The sequence below is a fragment of the Epinephelus fuscoguttatus genome, linkage group LG13, assembly GCF_011397635.1.
Source record: "Epinephelus fuscoguttatus linkage group LG13, E.fuscoguttatus.final_Chr_v1".
Classification (NCBI taxonomy): domain Eukaryota; kingdom Metazoa; phylum Chordata; class Actinopteri; order Perciformes; family Serranidae; genus Epinephelus; species Epinephelus fuscoguttatus.
The window spans coordinates 3,015,026-3,042,867 of record NC_064764.1 but is presented as its reverse complement, the minus strand read 5'-3'; the positions used below and the strand labels follow the sequence as shown (position 1 = coordinate 3,042,867).

The 27,842-nt window shown below is 42.3% G+C and overlaps 2 protein-coding genes across 3 annotated transcripts in view; one reads left to right on the top strand and one right to left on the bottom strand.

The window, feature by feature from the left end:
- The first annotated feature begins 7,828 nt into the window (after window positions 1–7,828).
- The window catches only part of LOC125900101 (uncharacterized), a 549,677-nt gene continuing 529,663 nt past the window's right edge, over window positions 7,829–27,842 (top strand). The window contains exon 1 of the mRNA XM_049594880.1: window positions 7,829–8,065. The gene's annotated coding sequence lies outside the window, so the exon portion shown is untranslated. The remainder of the gene's footprint in view (window positions 8,066–27,842) is intronic.
- The window catches only part of efnb2a (ephrin-B2a), a 31,655-nt gene continuing 18,329 nt past the window's right edge, over window positions 14,517–27,842 (bottom strand). For both annotated transcript variants that reach the window (XM_049594879.1, XM_049594878.1), the window contains 3 exons: window positions 23,038–23,130; window positions 20,295–20,405; window positions 14,517–18,066 (listed from right to left, as the gene is read on the bottom strand). In XM_049594879.1, the coding sequence (XP_049450836.1) occupies window positions 17,660–18,066; window positions 20,295–20,405; window positions 23,038–23,130 (611 nt within the window). In that variant the 3' untranslated portion in view covers window positions 14,517–17,659. The remainder of the gene's footprint in view (window positions 18,067–20,294; window positions 20,406–23,037; window positions 23,131–27,842) is intronic.

The window sequence follows — 27,842 nt, the reverse complement described above, 5'->3', positions numbered from 1 at the left end:
TGTTAATGTGTCTCTGATGTGCACATCACTCTGAGGACTAATTGTTTTCACATTTTATTTATTATAACAGTTTCCCAGCATCACCTCTAAGTGTCGCCAAAGGATCAACAGCTGTAGAAACGTGCGTACGCCAGCCATGAAGTTGGCGTGAGGCACCGCACATTTCCACGGTCATTTCACTCTTGATACATCTGAACTTTGCCGTGGAAAAGGACGTACGCCACGTTTTTGTGCGTACGCACCCTTTGTACATGAGGCCCCTGAGCCTCCGTCGGCATATGGGTGAGTAGATAATGGCTGAATTTTCATTTTTGGGTGCACTATCCCTTTAAGCTGAGCTCACTCACCATTATATATTTTATTCAGAAAAGACCAGTGATGCTTATTCATCAGGGGGACACAAACACCACTCTCAACGAATGCTAATGTTGCTGAGTGTCTGCTGGATGTGTAAATTGTTTGCTAATGAATTTATTGTATCAACTTACAAGGTTGTGTGTTCAGCAGCTTGTCCTGCTGACCCCAAGTTTCCAAAAATCAATTAATGCTGCCTTAAAGATGCAAAACATTATCCTCAGCCCCTCTAAAAGCTGCTGCCCAGCTAACATGCAGAAACATGAAAGAATGTAGAAAAATGTGGCTGATTTCAGCCCACTTGCCAGATGAAATGTTGGCATTACAAATTTCTGTAAATCACAAACATGTTATATCTGCACATTTCATACATATTTTATCAACTGTTTTTAAAGTGATGTAGTGTATAAGCTGACTTTGTCATCTGAGGAAGGAGGGGATGGTGGGTGGCATCGCACTTAGGTGAGACACCTAAGTGGGATGGACAGTTACCTGTCACAGCAGCTTTTTAGACACCAAACATGAGTGTTTATTACCAAGACATTGCTGTGTTTCCTGCTGGGATAGATGTACCAGACACAATTGTTTTGACAGAGACACTGCTGCATTTCCTGCCAGAACAGATGCATGAAAAGCAGTTGTTTATTACCGAGACATTGCTGCCTGTCCTGCCAGGATTGTGCCCCAAAACCGGGTATTTTAAGTCCAGACATGATCTTTTCCTAACTATAACCAAGTGGTTTTTCTGTCTATACCTAACCACGTATTAACCTCAGTATTGTTGAAATGTAAAGTTTCAACATATCAGCTACATAATAACATGCAAATGTAATGTATCCATGGTTTGCAGATACATAAATGCCAACACTGTTTTTTCTGACCTTTGGGTTGCTAATATATCTGTAATATGAGAACCCTACAACAGTCTGCTCTTTATGTTAAATCCTCATTGGTATGATGAATATCTTCCTTGTCAGCACACCCATAAGCAGAATACGTATATGAGTCACACACCAGGAATCAAGCTCTGCGTGGATTATCTTCTTATTGTAAGGTTGATGCACCCATATGACTTATCTGTTTACTCCCTCAGCATATGAGAAACTGGGATGGAATTACACATTCACATGGCACAACCATATGCATGACTGGATTATTAACTTACTCAGTGGAGTGGATCTGCACTGATTAGTCCAGTGCTTCTCTTGCATTGCTTCTGCCTGCCCACAAATGCTGCAGAGGAATATCCAACCCAGTGTGCATCTCAGATCACACAGGAGTTATCTTCACTGATCGACATAAGTGCATAGTATTTTGAAGTAGTTATATTAGTATGCAAAAAGTGTTCAGTGCATTCTCAGATTTTTTTTCTTCTTTTTTTTCACATCCCCAAAACAAGATATGCACAGTATGCCATCACACAGGTCTGCATTCAAAGCAGCCTAGGAGAGATTTTATCCTACTCAAACAACTCCAGCAAAGTCCCAGCGGTTGTCTCCCAAACATAATCAACATTGAGACAGGAACCTCCTGGGCATTTAAGACACTGGTCCTCTGGTTCTGAACAATGTTAAATTACAAACATGTGGAGAGACTTTAAGGGCCCAAAAACTGACTACTCCTTGACGATAAACTCTTCAGCTTCCTCAAAATGAAAAAAGCCATTAAACACCCGCAATGCCTCGTCGCCTCTCAACAGTGCTTCGCGGTCCAAGGCATGAAAGCGAGGGAGATAAAACGGAAACGTTAAATAGGAAAAACATCAGAATTTTATTTCCCAGCACCCTCCCTCCCCCCCTTTTCTCTTCCTCATCAAAGTGTGTGAGCGAGATGCGAAGAGATGACGGACCACCATGAGAGAGAGAAAGTGATGGGAGCCTCACAATTTGTTTTCTCTTTTTGTTTCCTGCTTTTTTCATCTTGGCTTCTTAGGAAGTTTTTTTTCTTTTTTCTGATAAACAGTCAAGAGCTGAGATCCAGCACCGTGAAGATATTTCCTTCTTCAGCTGCAGCCTCATAAACAGCGAGCTGTGAAGACAATGTGGTTAGAAATGACGAATATATAGCCAGTGGCTTTAATATCTCTAATACTTGCTGCGGAAGTGACAAAGGATAGAGCAGGGTATTAGATAATGATGAAACAGAAGAAAAAACAGGGTGAGTGCTTTTCAGCTCTGAGGTTTTGCGCTCCATTAGGAATTTTTAACTGCAGGTTTTAGCCATAATGCTTCTCTCAGGACTAACAAGGCAGCTTTTTACAGTTATGGCCTCATAGTTTCGAGGTGCTGAATGTCAAATACTGAAGTCACCAAAATAACAGGAAGAGCTGCAATGCAGTAATCCACCAATGCAAAGTAGGTGCTGAGTAAACCTCATAAAGCTTACTATACAGGAAATAGTTCAGTATTTTGGGAAATGCAATTTAATTTTATTTCTTACTGAGAGTAGGATGAGAAGGCCATTAAAGGACAACTTCGGTATTTTTCAGCCTGGGCCCTATTTCCCCATGTGTATGTGTGCGTATGATTCATGGGTACTACTCGTTCTAAAATTGGTTCAGTATTGAGCCGCGAAACAAGCTAAAACGGTAATGGGGACAAATTCGTCCTGTATAAAAGTGCTTTTTTTCCGCCACTGACCGGTTCAGATCGCCAGTGTTATCTCTGTAGATGGCATATTGTAGCGGCCCTGGGGCAGTGGTGAGTGTGAATGAGTGGAGTCAGCTGTCAGTCAGTATTGGAGTGTTACGCTAGAAGAGTCAGAGGACCAAGTCTTTTAAGTGCTACCCCCTGGAGTGTTACCGGAGATTTTGGAGTGCTCAAATAAACGGGCCTTTTTCCCGAATGCAAGAACAGGATGTCGCACAACACCCAGTACACCTTTCATAGGCTGCCTTTGTCGGACGGCGAGGTGCTGAAGTTGTGGCTAGTTGTGCTACAAATGGATGCTAACACTCCTCTCCAGACACTGCGCCTTGCAGACCATCGAGTCTGCAGTGCTCACTTCTCCCAAGATGACTACTGCCAGCCGAAGAAGAGAAGACATCCAATCCCGAAACTCCTCTTCCTCAAGAAAACGGCTGTCCCATGAGTAGAGAGAGCTACAGGCACAGTGGAGCAAAGCTCGTGACATCACACAGCCCAGAGGTAAGGGAAAGGCTAAGTTAGTATGCTATTTACAGAGATAACACTGGCGATCTGAACCGGTCAGTAGCGAAAAAACACACACTTCACACACACATACTCACTTACAGTACCAAGCAGGGACGCCCTCCCCCTCTGTGCTCCAACACTGACTGACAGCTGACTCCACTCATAGCACTCACCACTGCCCCAGGCCCTCTGCAATATGCTATCTACAGAGATAGCACTGGCGATCTGAACCGGTCAGTGGCGAAAAAAAGCACTTTTATACGGGACACATTTGCCCCCATTACCGTTTTAGCTCGTTTCGCAGCTCAATACTGAACCAATTTTAGAATGAGTGGTACCCATGAATCATACGCACACATACACATGGGGAAATAGAGCCCAGGTTGAAAAATACCGAAGCTGTCCTTTAAGTACATTAGTACATTAAATGTAAAACTTCAGCCAGCAACTAGTTAGCTTACATTAGCACAAAAAAATTGAGAATGGCTACTTTTTGGACTCCACCAGTGGTTAAACAATTTCTGTACAGCAACAGGTTATGATTTCATCAGCATTTCGACACTTTTTGGACCAAGGGTGACTTATAGCCTATAAAACCGACAATTTACACCCAAACTGGAAAGGGACCAAGACACTTGTGTCAAATTTCATTAATCACATAGTTTTTAACTCCCAACTTTCATCCCAGCATGATCCTAATAACCTCACTTTATCTCCAAATTTACCCAGTTTGGATAGTGAGGATCCTGCTGGCTCATCATTTGTTTTAATTCATTCAAATGACAAGATTACCAATGACAGTTGTCATATCCCTGTGCATCCCTGCAACATGGATATTCACCCACCTCATATCCCTGTTATAATCAGTGAAAACCGGGATATTAAACAAGAGTAACAACGCTATAAATCATCACAACATTATCCACATTAAGCCCTCCTCTTCTTCATCCTCTGCCACTTTGCAAAGTGTTACTTTGAATATAGGCTTCATTAACATTCGATCACTGTCCTCTAAATTCAAGACATGATCAATAACCATAACATAGATCTAATGGGCCTTTGTGAAACACGGCTAAAACCAAATGACTTTGTAAGTCTGAATGAGGCATCACCCCCAAATTACACAAGCTTACAAGTGTCACGTGAATCAAGAAGAGGTGAGGGCATTGCTGCTATATAAAACTCCAGTTCTCTTCAGTTAAATCCAAGAAACATCACTGTTTTTACATCCTTTGAAGTACTTGTTATGCATTCCAAGCTACAGTCATTTTATATAGCAATTTTATATCGACCACCAGGACCCTACTCACAGTTTTTATCAGAGTTTTCTACCTTTCTTTGTGACATGCTGACATGATCTGATACTCTTTTAATTATGGGAGATTTTAATATCCATATTAACGATAAATCTGAACCATTCAGTAAAACTTTTCTAGATCTGATCGTTTCTACTGGTTTGACACAATAAATCAATGAACCCACTCACTTCTATGGTCACACACTTGACCTGATCCTTACACGTGGCCTCTTTTTCACAGATCTTGCAATCTCACCACACCTACCTGCCCTTTCAGATCACTATTTCTTTACCTTTAAAATTACATTCATCTCTAATCATCATATTAGCCACTCTAAAATCTATACTACCCGACGCACCGACTCATCCACTGTTCATGAACTTGCTGAGAAACTCAAATCAACTATCACCACCATGGATCAGTCCTGTTGCCTAAATGAATTCACGGAAAATTTAAATTTTGCACTACTGGATACTTTTAACTCAGTCGCCTCTCTCTATAACAGAAAAATTAGACCAAAACCATCCCCCTGGTACAATCAAAACACTCGGCTTATGAAACAAAAATGCAGAAAGCTCAAGCATAAATGGAGATCAACCAAGCTAAATAATTTTGGCTTGAATGGTCAAACAGCCTCCGTGAATGTAAACACACTCTTCGTGCCACTAGAACAGCTTACTTTTCTGAACTTAAAATAATAAAAATAACTCATTCTCTTTGACACTGTAGCTAAATTAACATGTAAACCATCCCCTGTGTGTAATATTCCTCATACCACTTCTGATTTCATAGAATTTTTCACCACTAAAATCGACAACATCAGAATAGCAATATCCTCTCTTCCATCTCCCACCCAGGACATGGCGGTTTCATATGACCTGTCTTCACAAACTCACCCACTTCGAGACAATTTCCGATGAAACTCTTTATAAACTGGTTTTCTCCTCCAATTCCACTACCTCCCTACTTGATCCTATTCCCTCTAAGTACATTAAGGACCTCTTCCCAGTTCTCAGCCCATTACTACTACATATAATTAATAGCTCTCTTACCACTGAAACAGTACCTGCATCTTTTAAAACAGGCGTAATCAAGCCACTACTCAAGAAACATAACCTGGACCCTGATGTGATCAATAATTACAGACCAATTACAAATCTCCCCTTTCTTTCAAAAATCCTAGAAAAAGCAGTAGCCCAACAACTTACTGATCACCTCTCCTTCAATAATCTATATGACCCTCATCAATCCGGTTTCAGAAAATTCCATAGTACGGAAACCGCACTGACAAAAGTGGTCAATGATTTACTACTTGCCTCCGATTCCGACTCAGCTTCAGTATTGCTGCTACTAGACCTCAGCGCAGTGTTTGATACACTTGATCACCATATTCTACTTCACCGTCTAGAAAACTACATAGGACTCACTGACTCTGCTCTTGACTGGTTCAAATCCTACCTTACCGACAGGTCTCGCTTTGTTTTTCATAATAACTGCTCTTCAGAACGCAAAAAGGTCAATTATGGTGTACCACAAGGGTCTGTGCTTGGTCCCATTCTCTTTACGATTTACATGCTACCCCTCAGTTCATTACGCAGATGATACTCAGCTCTACATATCCATCAAGCCTGACACCTCTCGTCAACTGATTCATCTAGAACAGTGCACACAAGAAATCAAACAATGAATGTCGTCAAACTTCCTTCTCTTAAATACTGAAATGTTAATCCTAGGTCCAAAGCACATCAGAAACAAATTCTGCAATCTCACCTTAAACTTAGCTGGTTCTATCATTTCACAAAGCCCCTGTGTTAGAAATCTCGGTATTTTATTCAATCCTAATCTCTCCTTTGAAGACCATATTAATAATAGAACAAAAACAACATATTTTCACCTACGCAATATTGTCAAGATTCGTCCCATTCTCTCCATGACTGATGCAGAAACACTGGTTCACGCTTTTGTCTCATAGATTATTGCAATACACTTTTCTGCGGCTTACAAAATTCAACCATTAGGAAACTATAACTCGTTCAGAATACTGCTGCCAGGATATTAACCAGAACCAGAAAATCTGACCATATCACCCCTGTTCTCATTTCATTACACTGGCTCCCTGTACACACTAGATCGGACTTCAAGATTCTGCTTTTAACTTATAAAATATTACACCAACTTGCACCATCCTACTTATCATCTCTACGAACTCCACGTTTATCAATCAGTCCTCCACGATCCTATGTTGTTGGTCTCCTATCCATCCCCAAAATTAATAAATCATCAGCAGGTGGTAGAGCCCTCTCATACCGAGCCCCTCTCCTCTGGAACCGTCTTCCCGATGCTTTTTGTGTGTCTTGGGGGAGGCACTTGACTCGCGTCAATGAGTCACATCCAGGTGCTCTCTGGATACTTCTTGGAGACGTGCTGACATATTGCAGTAAGCGAATTGTGTCATTTCTGGTGTTTCTGTGACAGCGTCTCTGTACTGCTCTGGTGAATTCTAGTAGCCTGCTTTCTCACTTCAGTTGCTTTAACGTTGCTTTAACGTCTACTTCAAGTCTTAACCCACACTGGTTCTGTTTAAGCACTTATAGCTCTCCTCCTTTCTACGACTTTCTCGCTAATCTCTTAGCTGTTGTTTGCACGTTTCTAGCCTTGGTAGCTACATTAGCTTTACAGTTAATGATGGCTTCTCTCTCTGCTCTCTCTTGCTCGGTGTGCCAAATGTTCAGTTATGCCTCTGCCTCCTTTAGCGACAGTGGTAATTGTAATAAGTGTAGCTTATTTGCTGCGTTGGAGGCGAGGCTTAGTGAATTAGAAGCGCGGCTCCGCACCATGGAAAACCATTCAGTAGCTGTGGTAGTTAGCCAGCCCCCTGTAGCCGGTGTGGAGTCACATATCATAGCCTTAGCCTCTGCTAACTGTCCTCCGGTAACTCCCGTTCAGCCGGGAGGTTGGGTTACGGTTCGCCAGAAGCACAGCTCTAAGCCAAAGCCCATGGCTCACCACCAGCCTGTTCACGTTTCCAACCGCTTTTCCCCACTCAGCGACACACCCGCTGAGGATAAAACTCTGGTTATTGGCAGCTCTATTCTGAGAAACGTGAAGTTAGCAACACCAGCGGCCATAGTCAAATGTATCCCTGGGGCCAGAGCGGGCGACATTGAATCAAATTTAAAACTGCTGGCTAAAGCTAAACGTAGATTCAGTAAAATTGTTATTCACGTCGGCGGCAATGACACCCGGTTACGCCAATCGGAGGTCACTAAAATTAATATTGCCCCGGTGTGTGAATATGCCAAAACGATGTCGGACTCTATAGTTTTCTCTGGACCCCTCCCAAATCTTACCAGCGCTGACATGTTAAGCCGCATGTCATCATTTAATCGCTGGCTGTCCAGATAGTGTCCAGCAAACGATGTGGGTTTCGTTAATAATTGGCAAACTTTCTGGGGAAAATCTGGTCTTATTAGGAGAGACGGCATTCATCCCACTTTGGATGGAGCTGCTCTCATTTCTAGGAACCTGGCAAACTTTATTAGTAATTTAAATCCCTGACAACCCAGAGTTGAGACCAGGACTCGGAGACGCAGTCCTATACGCCTCTCTGAGCCTCTAGTTCAGTTACCCAGCCATAGTTTCCATAGTTTTATACAAACGGTGTCTGTCCCCCGACCACCTAAATTATTTAGATCTAAAATTAAACAAAGAGGAGTTGTGCATAACAACCTCATAAAAATTAAAACCTCTTCTGTGACAGAAAGACAAAACAGGAGAATTAAATGCAGACTGTTAAATATCAGGTCTCTATCGTCTAAAGCAGTGTTAGTAAACGAATTAATATCAGATAATCATATTGATTTACTCAGTCTCACTGAAACCTGGCTGTGTCCAGATGAATATGTTAGTCTAAATGAATCCACTCTTCCCAGTCATAATAATACCCACATTCCTCGAGGCAGCGGCCGAGGAGGGGGAGTTGCAGCCATTTTTAACTCTAGTCTGTTAATCAGCCCTGGAATCATCTTCCTGTTACGGTCCGGGAGGCAGACACCGTCTCCACATTTAAGACTAGACTTAAGACTTTCCTCTTTGATAAAGCTTATAGTTAGGGCTGGCTCAGGCTTGCCCTGTACCTGACTTAGGCCTAGTCTGCCAGAGGACCCCCTATAATACACCGGGAACCTTCTAACCTTCTCTCCTTCTCTCTCTCTCTCTCTCTCTCTCTCTCTCTCTCTCGTATTCTATTACTGCATCTTTGCTAACTCGGCCATTCTGGATGTCACTAACTCAGCTTCTTCTCCGGAGCCTTTGTGCTCCACTGTCTCTCAGATTAACTCATATCGCAGCGGTGCCTGGACAGTGTGACGTGTGTGGTTGTGCTGCTGCCGTGGTCCCGCCAGATGCCTCCTGCTGCTGCTGCCATCATTAGTCATTAATCATACTTGTACTGTTATTATACACATATGACTATTGTCACATGTATACTGCCAGATATTAATACATACTTTCAACATATTGTACCACAGTAGCCAGAACTATAACTATAATATTATTACTTCCATTAATGTTGTTGTAAGCTACTGTCATTACTTGCATCTCTCTCTCTCTCTCTCTCTCTCTCTCTCTCTCTCTGTCTCATTGTGTCATGTGGATTACTGTTAATTTGTTATGCTGATCTGTTCTGTACGACATCTATTGCACGTCTGTCCGTCCTGGAAGAGGGATCCCTCCTCAGTTGCTCTTCCTGAGGTTTCTATCGTTTTTTTTCCCCGTTAAAGGGTTTTTTTGGGGAGTTTTTCCTTATCCACTGCGAGGGTCATAAGGACAGAGGGATGTCGTATGCTGTAAAGCCCTGTGAGGCAAATTGTGATTTGTGATATTGGGCTTTATAAATAAAACTGATTGATTGATTGATTGAATGGCGCCGCCGTCATATGACGCTGCCAGTGTGTTTTGGCCTTAAGACATCCCCGACTGGTGACTGATTCAAATCTCCAACTTTCAAGAAGCAGCCCTAGTTTTTAGAATGAATTTTTGGTTAGTTGTCTGAAATAAGGCTGTGGTTAACACAAGCTTAAGATATTTTGATGTTTTGTCCTATGACATAAAATACATCAGTAAATAACCAACTTGTGAATTCTGAAGCTTTTTTGTTTCTTAAGAAAATGTGTTTGCTAACAACTGGGTAAATATTAGTACAGAATGTCATAACGATGAACATGGCTTTATAGCCTTGTTGTGGTGGTGATGAAGTCGTAAGTGGTGTAGTTAGTTTATAGCCTAACATTAGCCTTTTGTTTGCCACAGAGCTTATTTTCCATAATAATCCAAAATCTAATGGAAAAATCGAATTGGATTTTTGACGAAGGACCAGGGCAACGCTAACTTCCTTATCAGCCTACAAAATAAATTCCTCCCTGCACCACTCTATTGTGCAGATATTGAAAGGCATTTCAGTATTTCTCAAAATGTCAAATTACTATGAACTGTAACAGGTGAATAATTAGTTATCAGGTTCAGTTTATTCATCCTTAAAATTGTGGAAATTACAGTGCTCCCATCCAAATCATTCAACACTGATCACAGGCATAGTAGCAATGGAGTGGTATAGCTGAAGGGCAGAGTTAAAAGCCAAAGAAGACTTTCTAGCCACAGTATGAAGAACCTCTTCTGATAGCCTGATACCTCCAACCTTGTTGCAAAGTTTTAATTTCAGTGGTTCAGCCTGTTTCAGAATGAAAATACTGACCGAGGCAAAGTGTTGATGCTAAAATAAAGTCGTAATTTAGACTTGGTCAATAAAGCTGGCCTATTGGATGCTTGGCTCTCACAGCTATAATTTTGTCTGTTTTTGGATTCCCTGGCCTGCAGACTCTTTGGCTGAACAGAGAGTTATGACGGCAAGCTGATGGGCTATAAGAGCTTATTTGGTGGCTGGTTGACTGGCAGTAGTTAGCTATAGTAAAAAGGATGTCTGGCCTGCTATGGCTGTGTCTCTGCCTGGCTATGTTTTGGCAGATTCTTCTCCTGACTCACTGGCAGCCTGGCTGGTTATACAGGCTAGTTGCCTGGATATGAATTGGCCAATGAAACAAGACTGACTCACCGGCTTAGAGATAATTTGGCCCTGTGCTGGTTCTGTTTCAGAGAGCAACCATCATCCCACTGATAGGAAACAGGATCCCTTAATCGCTGCCTCCATATTACATCAACACAAAGCAGACACAACTTCACTACTGTGTGTCCTCCATTCTTACTGTGCTGCAAGACTTCATTAATCCCTTGTGTTGTACAATACATGGTCTAAACTACGTAGACACCACCCGCCACTTCCCTTGGTCTGAGGCTGTTTGAATGGTTTCAACTGGGCCCCTTAGTTTCAATCGAGAAAAATCTTCAAAGGGCATTCCACGGATTTTTCGTATGAATTCAATTCACTTGGCATGGGTAGTACTACTCAGCCTGTAGAACATAATGTTTTGTTGTCATTGAGGTTTTCTTGGAGATGACACATTTTTAATTGCATTAGAAAGTGCTGCTCTGACTGAGAACCAAACCCTGCATTTCTAGGCATTGTCTTTTTTATCATATACTTGACAGGAAATGGAGAATAACATGCAACAAAAGCCCCAATGTGGATAAGGTGGTCAACATTTTAAACTCTGAGGTTAGAAGGGCATTGTATACCTGTGTCTTTAAGACCCTGACAGCCGCTGCTGTTTTGCTTTATTTCATCATTGACAAATAGTTGACTTGTCCACGCTTCCCAAAGAGCATCTATACATGTATCCAACACATGACCCATATGGACACCAATAATCGGCACAGTCAGAAAGAAAGACCGAAATTTGTTTTAGAAATTACATTTAGAAATAACAAAAATCCTGACCTGACTCCAAACCCTTTAACGTAAAGTTTAATGCAAAAAAATGGCCTAAACAGTTGAGATTCATCAGGTTTGAGTCAGGTACCAGAACGTTATTACAAATTTGGGGCATGGAGTTTGATGATGGATATTTACTATACAAGGTGCAATGAAATGAAAGTGTATAGCCAACATATCCTTATACAACAGTTTATGTGATATTCCACGAAAATGCACACAAGCCAATTTGTATGATATCCAACAAATTAATGGCAAACAAATGACGTTACATCCTTAACATAAAGTTAGGTAATTAACCTACAGTTACTTAGGTTAGGTTTGGGCAAGTAAAGTTACTGTGGTTAGGTTTAGGGAAAGACATATGGTGAGGACATACCTTAAAATTATTCAAAGTTCATGCTGTTTCCAAACACCAGTCTCCTGGGTAAAGTCTCTGTAAAAAGTCCTGCTTGACAGCTTCCTTGTTTACTCCCATCAGCACACTGGTCACATGACCGCACCCTTTGAAAATGTATAGGTTATGCACAAATTACTGGCTCATCATTAGGTGGAATATGTACAAATTTTGGTGCATTATGCAGGAAAACATACTAAAAGTGCACCAGAATAGCATATCCAGTGACCCCCATTTTAGGGAATTAAAATCAGGATATCTCATCCTGTGCTCCAGCATTTTTTTTGGTTTGTCTCAGTTGATTCAGCTGTGTTGCAGACCACACCCTATCCACACCTACCTAAGATGAAGTGATCACTAATTGCATCCTCCCCCCTTCCTATATAGTTGACAGGACTGCACACACACACACCATTGCTGCCTGAAGAAGATTTTGACTCGAAACGCATCACAGAGTAGCAGAGTGGACTACATGTTTAAGCCCGTATATTTTTTTTGGCCTGCCTAACGCTGTTTGCTGCAGATCTGAGCCATTAAAGGATGTGTTCGTTGCTTCACAGTGGCTTCCCTCATTTTTTCTTTTTCTTCTCCATCAGTTTTAACCATCAAAAATTGTCAAATCTTTCTTTCACAACTCCCCTTACTTTATGGAATTGCTATATTAAATTGCAGCAATATCTCTCTAATGCTACAGCACATACTGTTTTAAGGCTATAGCGTGCCTCCAAAACTGTGGCAACAGTCTGAGGACGGTCCTCTACTCGTGGCTGGAGCCTATCCCAGCTGACATTGGGCGAGAGGCAGGGTACACCCTGGACAGGTTGCCAGACTATCACAGGGCTGACACATAGAGACAGACAACCATTCACGCTCACATTCACAATTTAGAGTTACCAATTAACCTAGTCCCCAATCTGCATGTCTTTGGACTGTGGGAGGAAGCCAGAGTGCCCGGAGAGAACCCACGCTGACACGGGGAGAACATGCAAACTCCGCACAGAAGGGCTCCCACGCCCGGGATTGAACCGGCACACCACACCACTGTGCCACCCCACATTTATCTTAAGCATTATAATTTTTAAATAATTTATTTTCTTTTTTTTCTCAGAAACTGGCACTCAGTAAGATAATGTTAGTTCTTCATGGTTCTCTCCTGCAGTCTGACTGGATGCTGTCGACTTGTTCAAACAAAATGGATCTGGAGAATTAAGTGCTGACTTGCTGGGAATAAATAGAGTTAACATAAATTGATTCAGGAAATAAAGGGGAATGAACTGATTTTTAGCATACTTTTTAAATAACATACTTTTAAAAACTTGGGGCAAGGTATCAAGTATTTTTTAAGTCAAAAGGCCCAAGTCTAAGTGAAGTCATGAGCTATTGTTGTTAAAGTCCAAGTTGAGTTGCATATCTTTTTTGATTTTGTCAAGTCAAGTCTGACTCAAACCCAAGTCATGGGACTTGAGTCCACACCTCTGCTGAATGGAAACAAATCCCTACAGCAGGTTCTAATATCCGGTGAAAAGACTGAAACCAGAAGAGTGGAGGCTGTTGAAGCAGCACATTATTGCCAATGGTTTTGCCATGAAAAAATATTTGAGTGTCTATACATGTTTAACCATGTGGTATATTAGATCTGGTGTCTTATTTCAGTTCTTATAAAAGTAAAATGTTTTATGTGCAAATGTGATTTTAAATATTTTCTGTAAATGACAGCACAGCCACAATGGGACTGAGGTGTTGGATTGTATGAAGCCTCTCTACAGGAGTGATTCTACACTCAGATAAATAACATCCAAAATAAGTAAATGAAACTGTCATAACTGTTTTACTGTCAAGTTTTGTGAAACAATAAAATGTAGACATTATTTATTCATGCAGTCTGAAAACAGAACAAAGCATCACAAACAGACGGCGTGTCCATAGGAAAAACATTTTATTGAAAAACATTTTCAGTTTGTAACAGACTGGTGGAATGTGTGTCATTTATCCTCACTTTGAACTTGTTTTAAATTTTTGAATGTTAAAACCATTTTTTCACAGCCTGGCCATCTCATACTGCAAGGAAGGGGAGAATAGGGCTACAGCCACCCGGTAACCATGACATGACTGAAGAAAACCAGGGGTAGACGAACAAACGATGCAAATATAATACTGTGTTACTTACAAACTGGACTGAAGTTAAATCATAAACAGAACAAAAGAAAAAAAAGAAACTAATTCAATAAATATTTATGGTACACACTTATGGCACAAATATGCAGCAGTCGGTTTGGCAACTTTTCTCTCATTTTTTAAAAACCAAATTACCATGGAAACAGTGCAAAAGGGGAGGGAGTGGGGAGGACACGGGCTTTCCATTGAGCGCTAGCTAAAATACATAGCAAAAAATTCAAATTTTATACAAAACATCTTACTTTAAGAGTTCATAAAAAAATGTTTTTATTGGGTTCTGGTCAATATTTACATAAGCTATTTCCCAAAAAAGTAGTATGCTCTGTTTTACTGAAGTGTATTCCATTTTTTCTGTACTTTTTTTTCCATTTACTTTCCTAAAAAGGTGAGTAAGGCTATTGTAACAACCCAGGATCCATATACAATACAAACATTAATGTATTTACAGTTTCTTACCTACAGAAGTACGGTGCAAAATTACTGAGTCAAGTGACCAAGGGCTGACCATACGAGCAAGGCATTTTACAGTAGCCTGAGGTGCTTCTCCTAGCCTTTGTGCTAAGACTCTCACAGCATCGCTACGTCATTTCATAACAGGATGGACCAAACCTGGTCAATGTTGTGAGAGCATTAGTCAAGTGGCGGCTAAGAAAAGGACGTCAGATTCAAAGAAACTAATAAGATTGTCATATTCTGCCGCAGACAGACAGCAACTAAACAGCCATTTCTTTGTTGTATGTGTGTCTTTTTTCATCTTCTTCTAAATACCTGTTCAGATGTGATATATATGCTTTTAATGGTTTCATTTTTCACAGTTTACCTTTTGTACTACGGCACATAGTTAAAACAGAAAAGGTTAAAATAATACTACAAATAATGCAGGAAATAAAAACTAACAGCAGGCTTGTGTGACATACTTTGCTAGTTTTGTGTCATTTGTTTGTTGTTACATTTTTCAGTGGTTAAGAACACTTTTCCATAGGTGTTTTTTTTTTCTCAGAATTGATTAAAAAAATAAATAAGAATTGCATATTTGCAGATTTTGTAGCCTCTTAGAGGCACAAACCTCAGATCATACAAGGCTTGGCTTTTCGGTGAAATTTGATGTTCTTTATGAACAAATGACTATGTTGACGATGGGCTGACAACTTGCTCCGGGAGCAGTTTAAGTCACCATTATGATCCTAGGCCTAAGATATTAATGAATGTGATGTTACTGAAATATAGACTTGCTCAACACGCACACACGCACACACACACGCACAGAGAACATGAAAGGTGTGTATGAGGAGAATCGGGGGCACTGGGTGTTGATGATAATTTTCCTTTGGGAGATGCTACACTGAGTGAGTGTGGGAGAAACAGCTACTCTGCCCTTGCGTACACCAATGTGAGCTATTTTGGGTCAGACAACTCTACTCCCCTCAAGGCCGAGGCCCAGGCTGCCCTCCCCTGGTCATTTTTCCCAGGAGTCCTGTGTCTCTAGACCAGAGTTCATGAATATGTGGGACTCAGTGGGTCGAGAGATATCAGATAATCAAAAACCTAGATTGCATAATGTGCACTTATACCATAATATATTAACATTACTTCTCCATACCGCCTGACAACACCTGTGCTCTATGTGTCTATCATAAATAAATTCTGCTTTTTATTTCATTTTTTTTTCATCTTCGTAATGTCCTTTTTTAAATGTACATCTATTTTGTAAAAAAAAAAGAAGAAGTAAATCAAAAACTCACAATATGGAAATGCTAATGGAGACTGAGAAACAGTGACAATGTAAAAGGATGTCCCTGTGCTTTTTTTAAAAAACAAGAATAGGAGAGCACCAGTCACACTGATTTTGGGCCCTTAGAGCACCCTTAATCATCATTGGAGCCCCAGGAGTAAACATTACAGTACCTAGAGCTGTTTTAACCAGCTATGCTAACCTCAACTACATCTGGGGCCTCTTCTTCTTCTGCTGCGAGAGAAAAAAAAAACGGCAGTAAGGCGAATTGGATTTTTTATTGCCTCTGACACATTCCCGTTTGCAAAGCCCAGGTTCTAGAGAAGTTGAGGTGAGCCCTCACTACTAAATCTGACGGGATACAGCTGCTCTCCCATCTCTAGCTATCACTGTGTCTCTGACTGCTGCGAAGAGTGGAGGTACCAAGAAGGGGTTAAAAGTGCTGCTCTATGTGTATGAAAGTCCTCCACTCTTCCCGGGAGCCTCCTGGGCAGACCTGACATGCGAGAGGGCGCAAAATTGAGAAAAAAAAAAAACAAAAAAAACTCTTTCTTTTCACAGTCTTGCCACTCCTAGCCACTGTTGGGTCACTTGTGTTTGAACGTCACATACAATATGACATGTCACTAATGGAAAAGAAAATCTGCGTTTGAGCTATGCCAGGATATGAAAATAAGATAAGATAAGACCAAAAGCAAGATCAGTAAATGTTGACAGTACAAAAAAAGGGAATCTATTTTTTTTTTCTTAGAACCTTCAAGTAACATCTGAGAGAAATGATTTGCTGAAAATCTGGCAATGAGGAGAAATGGTGTAATCCACACTTAAACCCAAACAGTTCACATTGACTGGTGAGACAGTGTGTCTGTGCGTGTGGGTGAATGTGTGTATATGTGATGGTGAGCATGTGGGTGGCAGGGTGAATGGGTGATCTCTGTGAGTCAGTCAGGAAAGTCCCGGAGAGGATCGGTGTGAGAATCTCTCTCCTATTCCCTTGTCTGACTGGAAAATCCAAAGAGTCTCTCTGGCTAGTCAGCATCAAGTGAGGGCAGCCATTTTGTGAGTTCATGGTCAGCCTGTATTCTCCTTTACATCTCCTCCTCACTCGTTTTTGTCTCTTTCACTCTCTTTTTCCAAGCAGTAGTCTCTCTTCAGGTGAGGCAAAAAATTCTTTCCCCTCCTCCCATGCCAGTAAACCTTCACGTCCATTCATCCATACATCTGTCCATTCCAAACGAGAAAATGAAAAAACACGCTGTGCATCTGTCTAACTTTCTGATCCCACAACACTCAGCTCCCCCAAAATGCTGGCTGCAGTGCACAAAACAAGACCAGGAGCAACACTGGAGAAACTAGAGATCGTCCTCTCTTTTTCCCAAAAGCCCCAGGGAGCAGCAGCAGTGGCAGCAGTAGCCTTCTCTCTGGCCCTCCACCCATCCCGTCTTCACTGACTGGGACCAAACCAGAGCGACAAGGTATCCGCAAAACTTTGATAAAGAAAAAGTAGTGACAAAACATCAGAGGTGAGGAGGAGGAGTCGATAGAGAGAGACAGAGAGAGAAAGAGCGAGAGTGACAGCAGGCGTGCTGGCGCCGCCAGCCAAAACTAAGAACCCACTCTGCCCGGGATTGTTCCAGTTTGTCTCTTGCTTTTAAAAGTTCCCCCTCAGACCTTGTAATAGATGTTGGCCGGGCTCTGAGGCGGCATCTCCTGAACTATGTAGACCGGGTGGCCGTAGTCACCGCTGACCTTCTCGTAGTGTGGGCAGAAGACGCTGTCAGCAGTCCTGAGCGGGATGATGATGTCACTGGGCTCTGAACCATTATTGTTCCCACTGCCTCCGCTCCGTTTAGGTGTGGCTAGGGTGCTTAGAGAAAGCGTGGCTGCATGCTGCGGTGAGTGCTTGCGGTGCCGCCGCCGGTACTTGAGTAACAGCAGTACCAGCATGATGATGATGATGATGAAAATGACGCTGCCTGAAGCGATGCCGACAAAGATGGCCACCTCAGAACCAATGACGCTGGAGGACTTTCCACCGTTGTCATTGTCGTTGCTTTCTCTGGGTGCTACACCTGGGAGACAGAGAGAAGCAAAAGTGAGTAAAATGACTTAATCAGCTTTTTGTGCTTTAGTTATACAGTGGAGTTTATACCTGTTTTAGATGTCACACCTGAAGAAAAACTTCACCCACAACATGACCATTTGTATATCAATTAGTCATGCCCTGTTACGTTGAATTCACGTTGAATAATGGCCAGAAAAGTGTTTTATGCAGAACATTATGATGCCACAGTGAAGCTGACCTTTTGGATATAAAATGCCATCACTTCAGAGTGTTATGGCCAAAAACATGTTTTGTCAGGTCAAACTGACCTTGATCTTTGACCACCAAAGCCTAATCAGTTCATTCTTAAGTCCAAGTGGACATTTATGCCAAATTTGAAGAAGTTCCCTGAAGGTGTCTTTGAGATAACGCATTCATGAGAATGCGATGAACAAGGTCACAGTGATCTTGACCTTTGACCACCAAATTCTAATCAGTTAGTCCAAGGGAAAAAAAAAAAAAAAAAAGGTCCCTCAAGACATTCTTGAGATAATGTGTTTATGAGAATGGGACGGATGGACAGACAACCTTAAAACATAATGTCTCTGGCCCCAGCTATCACCAGACCGAACTGATTCTAGACAACCCTTGTGTGGAGTGGGTTTAATTAAGGGATTGTCGGTTTTAGCAAGTTACAATAATGTATTCTGATGCACAGTTCTGACATCAGGAAAGTGCAGGGGAAGGGGGTCTCAGATGCTGTTTGAGGATCTAAAAACACTTGAAGCTTACTGAAGCAGGAAAGAGAGGGAAGCAGAAACAGTGTTTTTAACAGTCTTTTCCTGACTTTCCCTTTCATTCTTTACAATCTTTTCATCGTGTCACAGTAAAGGTGTAGGGAACAGGCCAGCAGCACAGTGGGCAGAGAGTGAGGCCTGCCTATAGAGAGCTTTTGTATAAAGGTCACATTCGATCAGTGGCTATTCAAATTCAGCTGGTGAAGACTGCAACCTTGAAACTAGGGCGACGCACAGCCTGATAGGAGATATACAATGGCTGGGGTAGATTTGGGCAAATGGCACTTAGATAAATTACATTTTGAAAGACATAAAAAATAACTTAATTTTCTAACTAACAGCCCCAGAGGGAAGAAAATAAGAAAGAAAGATTTGATGTCATTGTGAGACATCAATTATGAAGGCCAAGCTGTTCTCTGACTCCCAGCGATGGACATTCTGGTTCACATCCAGCACCTCGAGGGCGGGTGTGTTCCATTCTCCCCGAGACAGGAGCGTTTTCCCTGAGCAAGCAGGATTACTGTGTGTCCCTATCTTCCACTGTTCTCCTGTGGGCCTAAACGTGTTTTTGCAGTAGTAGGGGGAGTGGATACAGGATGGCAGGAAGCCCAAAGCAAGGACCCTTCCGTTGTTTTACACGGAGATTATGCTGCCTCAGACTCTGCCCATAGCACTCTGACGCCCATATGCTCCTGATGGCTGGCAGGATGGAAGGATGAGACATAAAAAAGCAGGGGAGGGGACAGGAAAACAGAGAGAGCAAGGTCTTGATGTCTGCAGAGATTGGTGTCAGCATGGATTTAACAAGCGGAATGACAGATCTGCATGCTCACCGAGAGAAAACACAAAGAGTCATATGAGGCCACGCCCTCAATGAGCCAGGAATGGCGGACTGTTAATATAGGCCAGCTTGTTTTTGTTCTTGGGCTATTCCTCCTTCTTTTTTTCTAAAAACAGCTCACTGCGGAAATTGCAAGTCTGATTTTCTTCTTGAAGAGATTTTTAACTGCAATATAATAGCAGAGATAAGAGTGGCCTGCATGTAGCCGCACGTCTGTCTGAGTTGTGATTCGGTGCAGAAACAAGTGTGTGTCTGTACTAAGAGCGAGTCTTTAAAGAGACGGGAGACAGCGATCAGATCATTTTCTTGAAAATGTCGGGTTAAAGCTGGAATGGCGCCAGCGTGGAGATACCTTATAAGTCCTTGAGAGGCCGAAGATGCCTATCAGTTTTATGGGCAACATTCAATTACTGGCTGATGAATCGCTGACCTTTCTTTCCTTCACTTTCACACGCACACCCCAGTGACTCCCGCAAACACACACACTTACTTACTTACTTAGCGCTATCTGCTCTTAGCTGGTCCAGCAATCACTCACCCAAATGCCAAATTATTTCGATAAATCCTCCATTCTATTACCTATTTCCCAGGATTTAAGCTGCAAATAGTTGATCTCACCTGGTTTCTCCAGCACATCATTTGGGTTGTAGGCCTCCTTGCCATCTGAGTGCTTAGGAGAGTAGGGTACTCTGGTGGGGTTGTCTTTGGGTGAAATAGGGTCAGAGGGATCTGAAAAAATGCAAATAAGATGCACAAAAATTAATGGGGAAGTATTTTTCACTTTAGTGTATGTCTATGTTGTTCGTGCTCAGAATTTTTGGGTGGATTGCAGAATGCAAGGCCAGCCCTAAATACATTAAAGTCTGTCAGTGAGTGAGTTATGAAGTCACACCAGTGGTTGAAGTTAGTGATGATGTAAGTTTTGGTGTTTCCTCATTGGCTGTTGCTCTTTCGAAATGAATAGGCACTGACTGGCTGACAGACCTGCAAGCGCTGAAAGTGCTGTATTACTGTATTCCTCATTTTCTGTAATCAGTGTAGCATGATAGCATGGTGGAATTAGCAAACTAGATAACCAGATAGTCGCCACATGAGTAAAATTCAATGGCATTGTTAGACCCTTGTGTCGGAGTCTTCAGACCCAAACATTTTATACATAGCCCTGGATCTAAATATGTAGTTTTTTTTTGTTTTTTTTTCCTAAAAATAAGAAAAGGCCTCATAATAATAAAAAGCCCCAGATGTAATAATCTGTCTTCATTCATACTTGAATAAATGTACTTCGCTACATCCCACCACTGTAAAGATATGTACATTTAACTTATATACATTTAATTTTCCAACTCTAATAAATACATTTTTTATAATAGCATTAAAACGCATTAAAATAGGGCTTGTTCATCAAAAACATTTCCCAGGAAAGGATCCCCATGGAACCCCCTACGGAGGTTCGTTCTCAAATCCTAGAAACACTCCTGGTAAAATTTAACAAATAAATATTTCATGTGCATTCTCTTGTCACAGTGTAGAAAATAACATTGCTGTTGTCAGATTTGTTCAGCTCATTTTCCATCCGCACTGTAAGGTAAGCATGATAGCATGGTGAAATTAACAAGCTAGCTAGCTAACTAGCAAGCAACAGTCGAAATGGCAGTTTTGGTAGGAGGAAAGAGAGGATTACCTCATTAATTTGTTTGAGGAACAGCCATGTCTTTATGAAACAAATCTTAAAATGTATGAATAGCGTTATTGAGCATTACATGTTACTATGCAAGAGCGGGTGCCACCACCATTCTGAGAAAAAGTGGATAGAAGATGTCGGAAATGGTGCAACTACTGGCAGAAAATTCAGCCCCGCATAGTACGTTTTACAAACTATTATTATCAGCAGAACTTGGCTCTGATGATGGCTGATAGCTGTGCAGCCTGCACCAGTCCCATAAGGACATAGGCTACATCACTGACCGTAGCTAAAGAGAAGAGGATTGCGTGAAATGACCATTTTCTACAGTTTCAAAGAAAGCAGGTCTCTTCTGCTGTGTAACTGAAGTGTGCTGATTTTAACATGTATTATACATTTTTAAGTCTGTGACTGAATGAATGTTGTTGCTTCCTGTTACAAATTAAAATCATTTCATACATGGTCCTGTCATATTCTAGGTTATGCCCTTTTTTGTTTCATGTCAATCAGGTCGAATCTTCATCCCTGTTGGTGTTTTGTCTTAGTAACAAACTACATGGGAATACCATGGAAACACAAAGAAGAAATTTCCTACTTTTTAAAAAAAAAAAAAAAAATTTTAAAAATCTGAACCTCTAAATGCTTCACCAGCGCACCGAGCAGCCACATTTTCTTCTTTTGTACACAAGGCTCTTCATGACCTAGATATCACTGTAATCAACCATAAAGAGGAGCTAATGGGTGTTTGTGGTTCTGCTATGAGTCCATTTGGTTCTAAATGATCCTTAAATGTCTGTCAGTTTATGTGTTCTAACGCTGAGCAGACTCAAAAAAATCATGCTGAATTGTGGAGTAATTCACTGTGCATCTGATGTTATAATCACTCTCTGGTTAAACTTTGTGCACCGTCAAGCTCAGCTGTACTAAAACCACACTTAATAGTACATTTCATTTAACAAAGTCACTGATTTGTAAGCAACTCTTGACACAACCTGATTTTCAGTACTATTAAGCTGCAGAGCCAATTTCCAGGCCTGTTCAGCACCTGTTCTTTTCTTCCTCTGAGTGCAGGGGCTTCGATTAATTCCCTGACCTTCAGCGATTTTCAATAGCACTGGAGTTGGTGTTGACGAGAGGGCCAACCCCCGGAAATTACCACTTTGGGTGGCAGCCGGGCCACTGATTTATGTATAACTATCGCTATGATTAAGAATAGGGTCCTGTCTGTCTGTGAGGGGGGGTTACTGTGCATGTGTGATTCAGATGCAGTGTGTAGAATGCCCACTCAGTGGTCAGTGAGTGTGTGGATGTCACTCATATATATGAAAATTACTGTATGTGTTAGTGTGCCTCTAAACTAGATTTACATGTGTAGAAAGCCTTCTAGTTAAAAGAGTGTATAACAGCAGATGCTTTCAGTGCATGTGTGCATGCAAGCATACGTGATAGTGTGTGTGTATGTTTCAGCACATTAGGCTTTCGCTATATTACATCTCCTGCCCCCTCGCAGCCCCAGGTGTCATGGAGATGATGGAGCTGTATTCTGCACAGCCTCCTATGACCTTATTAGGGCATTTTCAGACTCTCACACAATTTTGTACAATGTACTAGCTCTGTATTGTGGCTGCCTGCTCATGCCTGTAGGCACTCACGGCCGTAATTCAATAATACAATACTCACTTTGTCCCACTTTCATGATTATCTTCATGGACTTGGTCTTGCACACTCCCCCCTCCTGGTTGTCGATGCCCTCCATGGTGCCATTAGATGTAGCTACAGAAGGTGCAGAGAGAGGGGGACAAGGTTAGAATTAGCTGTCACTGCGAGCATCTGGTACAGGAAAGATGTGTTTGGAAAACGGTGTTGTCGTATATGCCTTAAGCCTATCTCAGAAAAACAGACAGTTTCCAAAGACAACAGAGGCACTGAAAGCTTTCCGCTGAGAAAGGATATGAGTCATATCCCCTTTAATAAAATCACAATTCACCTGTTCATCACCTCAGACGCTCCACTCCAGAGGAATATTTCACATCCCCAAAGTCAATTAGCCTGAGTAATTGTGACTCTAATATCTCTAACTGTGCTGATGGGCCTCATGAAGAAGGCAGTAAAGGGACGTGAGGAGAGGGGAGAGAGAGGGAAACAACGATGGCTGCCACAACAGCGGCCATCTTGGCAGGCCGCGGGAAATTCGGCGGCTTATCGTGCATTAGCACTAACAACCCTCCAGAGAGAGGTAGCCCGTTATTAAAGAACACACTTTTGGATTTTAAAAGGCCTCAAATGTTCAGATCTAAAAGCCAAACTTGCTGCCAGGCCTAAGAAGAAGGAGAGACCTGCTGACAACATGAAAAAAAAAATATTCTGGGATGTAAACAGGAGGGGATGAGGAATAGTTTAAAAAAATAGGGCACTTTTCCAGGTAGTGAAATTAAGGGAACAGAGGGAGGTGATAAATACCTCAATGGCCCTTAGATGAAAACAGCTTAAAGGATCTAAAAAACATTTAAACACAGCAGAAAACAGAAGTGCACTGCTAAACACTGTGTTTAAGGGACAGCAGCAGATGTTTGGAGAGGAATCTGGAGGGGCGGTGCAAGACGTCCCACATGAGACAAGAGGAACAAAACGGGCCCTGCAAGCAGATGCTGTAAGGGCCTTTTAAAATGGAAACAGCACTTGTGATAAAAGACATCTCTACTTGTGTCAAACTTGTACACATGCGGCCCACACACACGCAGACAAAATGCAAAGGCCGCCCTGCCAAAGCTCAATCAGATGGATGCTTTCAAGCCCATTAGCTGCTGCTCCGTCTTCCTGTTCATCTGTTATTTGTCTGTGCTGCCCCTGGAGGCTGCTGGGCAGAACTGCTGCGAGCTCAGATCATGAGTGGGACAGGGAACAGGCAAGACAGGAGGGAGGAAAATAGGGAGGTGGGGGTAGTATGGCTTGTGGTCTATCAGGTCAGTAACACAGAGGCTAACGAGCTGCCAGGGCTTAGCAGCTTGGCTTCCCGCCAGCGTGCAGTGGCCCGCATTCACTACGACTGCCCCCATCACCACACTGACCCCTACCTCCTCCCCTCTGCTTCCTCTCCAGCCTCTCCTCGTCTTTCCCCTCCCTTGCACAACACCCCATCATCCCCAGTTTCCTCCACTCTAGGGCGGCCACCTTGTAGCCACCACCTTCTTCCCTAAACCCCTTTACCCCTGAACACACTCCCTGCAACATGTTACCATTCCTGCAGCAGGCAAAGCTTTTTCATCAACCGCGTGTGAACTGAAAGGCAGGTGCTGAGATCCCAATTGAAACAGCTTTGAAAAATGAAGCTCGGCATAGTCTTCCTCCTCCTCCCAGTTGCCCCTTTTTCCTTTTTTCCTTCCTTTTCCACCCGCCCAGCTACCAATCATTTTGATCCGAATCCCCTTGCTTCAATAAGACGGTGATGGGAGCGGACACAAAGAGCATGTTAACAAGGACTCCCTCCCTCTCTCCCTCCCTCCTTCCCACCCTCTATCTCGCCTCCTCTCTCCCCCTGTCTCCTTCTCTAGCTGACCTATGGCTTTCCGGTGGAGACCGAAAAGCACATTACAGACAAAGCTCCTTAAAGGCTTGCGCCCCTGTGCCTGTACCCGCGTGTGTGTTTATTTCAGAAACCTGTTAGCACAACACACATAAATTTCACAATCCTGCAGGATGTCATTAACCATTTTGACAGTGTTAACTTTGTGGAGTGATTGGCATGATGATGGTGTGCAGTAGTGTTCGAGGCATTTGTTCCTGAGAGGTCAGAGTTCACAAGGTGCGGAGGGCCCTGAACTGCAAAAAATTAGGTTTGACACACATATCACTACGTTTATCACCTCCTTTCTTCATTCTCTCCCCCTTTCCCTCTATTTAATCATTTAACACATCAACATCCATCCACACTGAAACAAAAATGAAACAGAAAAATCCTCCTTGCCAAGCCTCCAAAAACAGATCTTTTTTTAACTTGGCCATAACATTTCCTTGACATTTAAGAGACGTCAAAAAAAATCCTTCGGTCTGGTGTCATTTTAAACTTAAATTCTTCTTCTCCTTCTCCTTCCTTTTGCTAAGTAAAACACACACTCACTATGCCAAGGCTGCAGTCCCGGTAAGCCTGACTTGGATTTAAACAGAATGTGATTGTTGAATCGGCTAAGGCTGGCTGAATGACTTGGCCCTCCTTGGCCCAACCAGACAAGGCCAGGCTGGACTGGCTGACACACTAGCTGGCTAGAGTTAACCAGCAAATCCATGATGCTGGGGGGAACACGTTGGAGGGGGAGGAAGGAGGGGGATAGACCTGGTTCATACAAGGCCCTCACAAATGGATTTCATCAGCAGCTAACTGGCATTACAGCACCCAGATAAGACTCGCAGACTGGGATGGGGGGAGAGAGGTGGGGGAGTAGAAGAAGGAAAAAGGAGAAAAAATAGTGAGAAAGATTAACCCACTTCTTCAACTTGTGTGTGACCTTCTGCAGGGACCCAGAGAGAAACAGTGAGAGAGAAACAAGGAGGGGAAAAAAAGGAAAAGCTCCGTCTGATTTTCCTTCACCATTCATTCCATCTTGACTGTGAATTACAGAGTATATTTTCTCACTGCTTTCCAACTGACAGTGTGGTTAAGATGGGTGTTTTTGGGGCTGAAGAATACTGGTCCCATACACACAGACACATACACATACACAAATGCAACAACAGGCTCCACAACAGGGGAAAAAGGCCATCAGGAAAAATCACTCACTGGCTGTGACAAAGTACCGCTTGAGACCAAAGTGACAGCTTGAGTGGGTCTGTAAAAAATTTTCCAGCACACACACACACACACACACACACACACACACACACACACACACACCTGCAGCCACACACATGTTGCATGTAGTCTCAAACAAATGGCAGAAGTGTGCCAAAGAAGTGTCCTCACTTTGAGTGTCTGCCTGTGTCAGAGCCACCTGTAAAATTAGCGCTGGTATATACAACACACATTCCAACCACAATCTCACCCCATCACCGCGTCGTAAACACACCACGTCGCCCCACCCGTCCTCACCCTCCTAAACTTAATTTAACCTCCTTAACTTAATTTTCGCCTGTTTATCAAATCAAGAGAGTGGAAAATCATCCTGTGTTTAACGAGACAGTCAATTGTGAGCTGCGATCCAAAGACTGTGAGCTCCATTTCCTGCTTCCTACTGATGGAACTCGCAAATAGCAAGAAAAAACCCCCAATACTACATATCCTAACTGTGATGGCATTTAGAGCTAGTTTAATGTAACAGTCAGAGTGGTGTGAGTGGTTCATAGAATTTTTTGGGAACGACATAATGTCCTTTTTTATGGCAATTAAGAGAGAATTAAGGGGTTGAGCATTTTTACAAATACTCTGGTAACTATTTGCAGTCCAGTATCTTGAGCCTTGTGACATTTCACTGTACTTGGATGGAGTGTTTGTATCTTTTTCTGAACTTGTCAATAAATGATGTGGACAGTAAAGGTAACTTGTAGAAGTACTTATAAATTACACAATGTATCACTAAGGGCCAATTCATTCAAGGCAAGAGTCCAGTGATGGCACTTTTTTTGAAAACCTTTAATAAGTTACAGAAAGAAACTGATGAAGCTGAGGCTACCATGATGACCATCAGCAACAATTTGGAGTTCAGTATCTTTCCCAAGGATACTTCAACATGCAGACGAACCACTCTACCTCTGAGCTCTGAAATGTCAGAAAGACACCACAACGATGTCTGTGTAAAAGGGACAGCTGGTAGGCTGAGATCATAGACAGGAAGGGTGTGACATTTTGATGTCGTATATGTGTGCAAACCATTGCTAGAAGATTTAAAAAGTAGCTGATAGCAGTTAGCAGCTCACTGAAAGAAGAAGGAGAGCAGCAGCCAAAAATGTGCACAAATTGGGAAAACAATAAGGTCTAGGAGCTCCTTACCCTCCGAGCTGATTAAGAGATCAGCCGCCATATACCAGGGACAATAAATGATTGTGATTGCCATGTTATGCCATTGTTATTGTTAAGAAAGCACTGCTGACGCGTCTGTTGTATGTCACAATAGAGGCCCATGCTGTTGTGTTTCATGTGCTGTCATGCCTTTGTCATTTGCGGGATGCCTGCATGCTGTCTAAAATCACATACTGGAATGGCATGATGTTCCATGTAAAAACGCAGAGAAAAACGGCATAAAGAATGGACGTTGTAGCAGCCCATAGTCTGTGTAAAAAGAGGGTATGCCTGCTAGGGGGGCAATTAGAATTGCCAAAAATTACTTGCAGTGATAAAGGTGAGGCTTGTCACCGCTGCCTAAAGTTTATGGGAAAGTCCTTTCTCTCCAGATCTTAAAGATAATGGATGGAATCTATGTCAGATATCATATGAACAGATGCTAGTTAGAGTCAATGAGAAAGTGAGAACTTTAAGAGGTCATGTGACTGCCTTT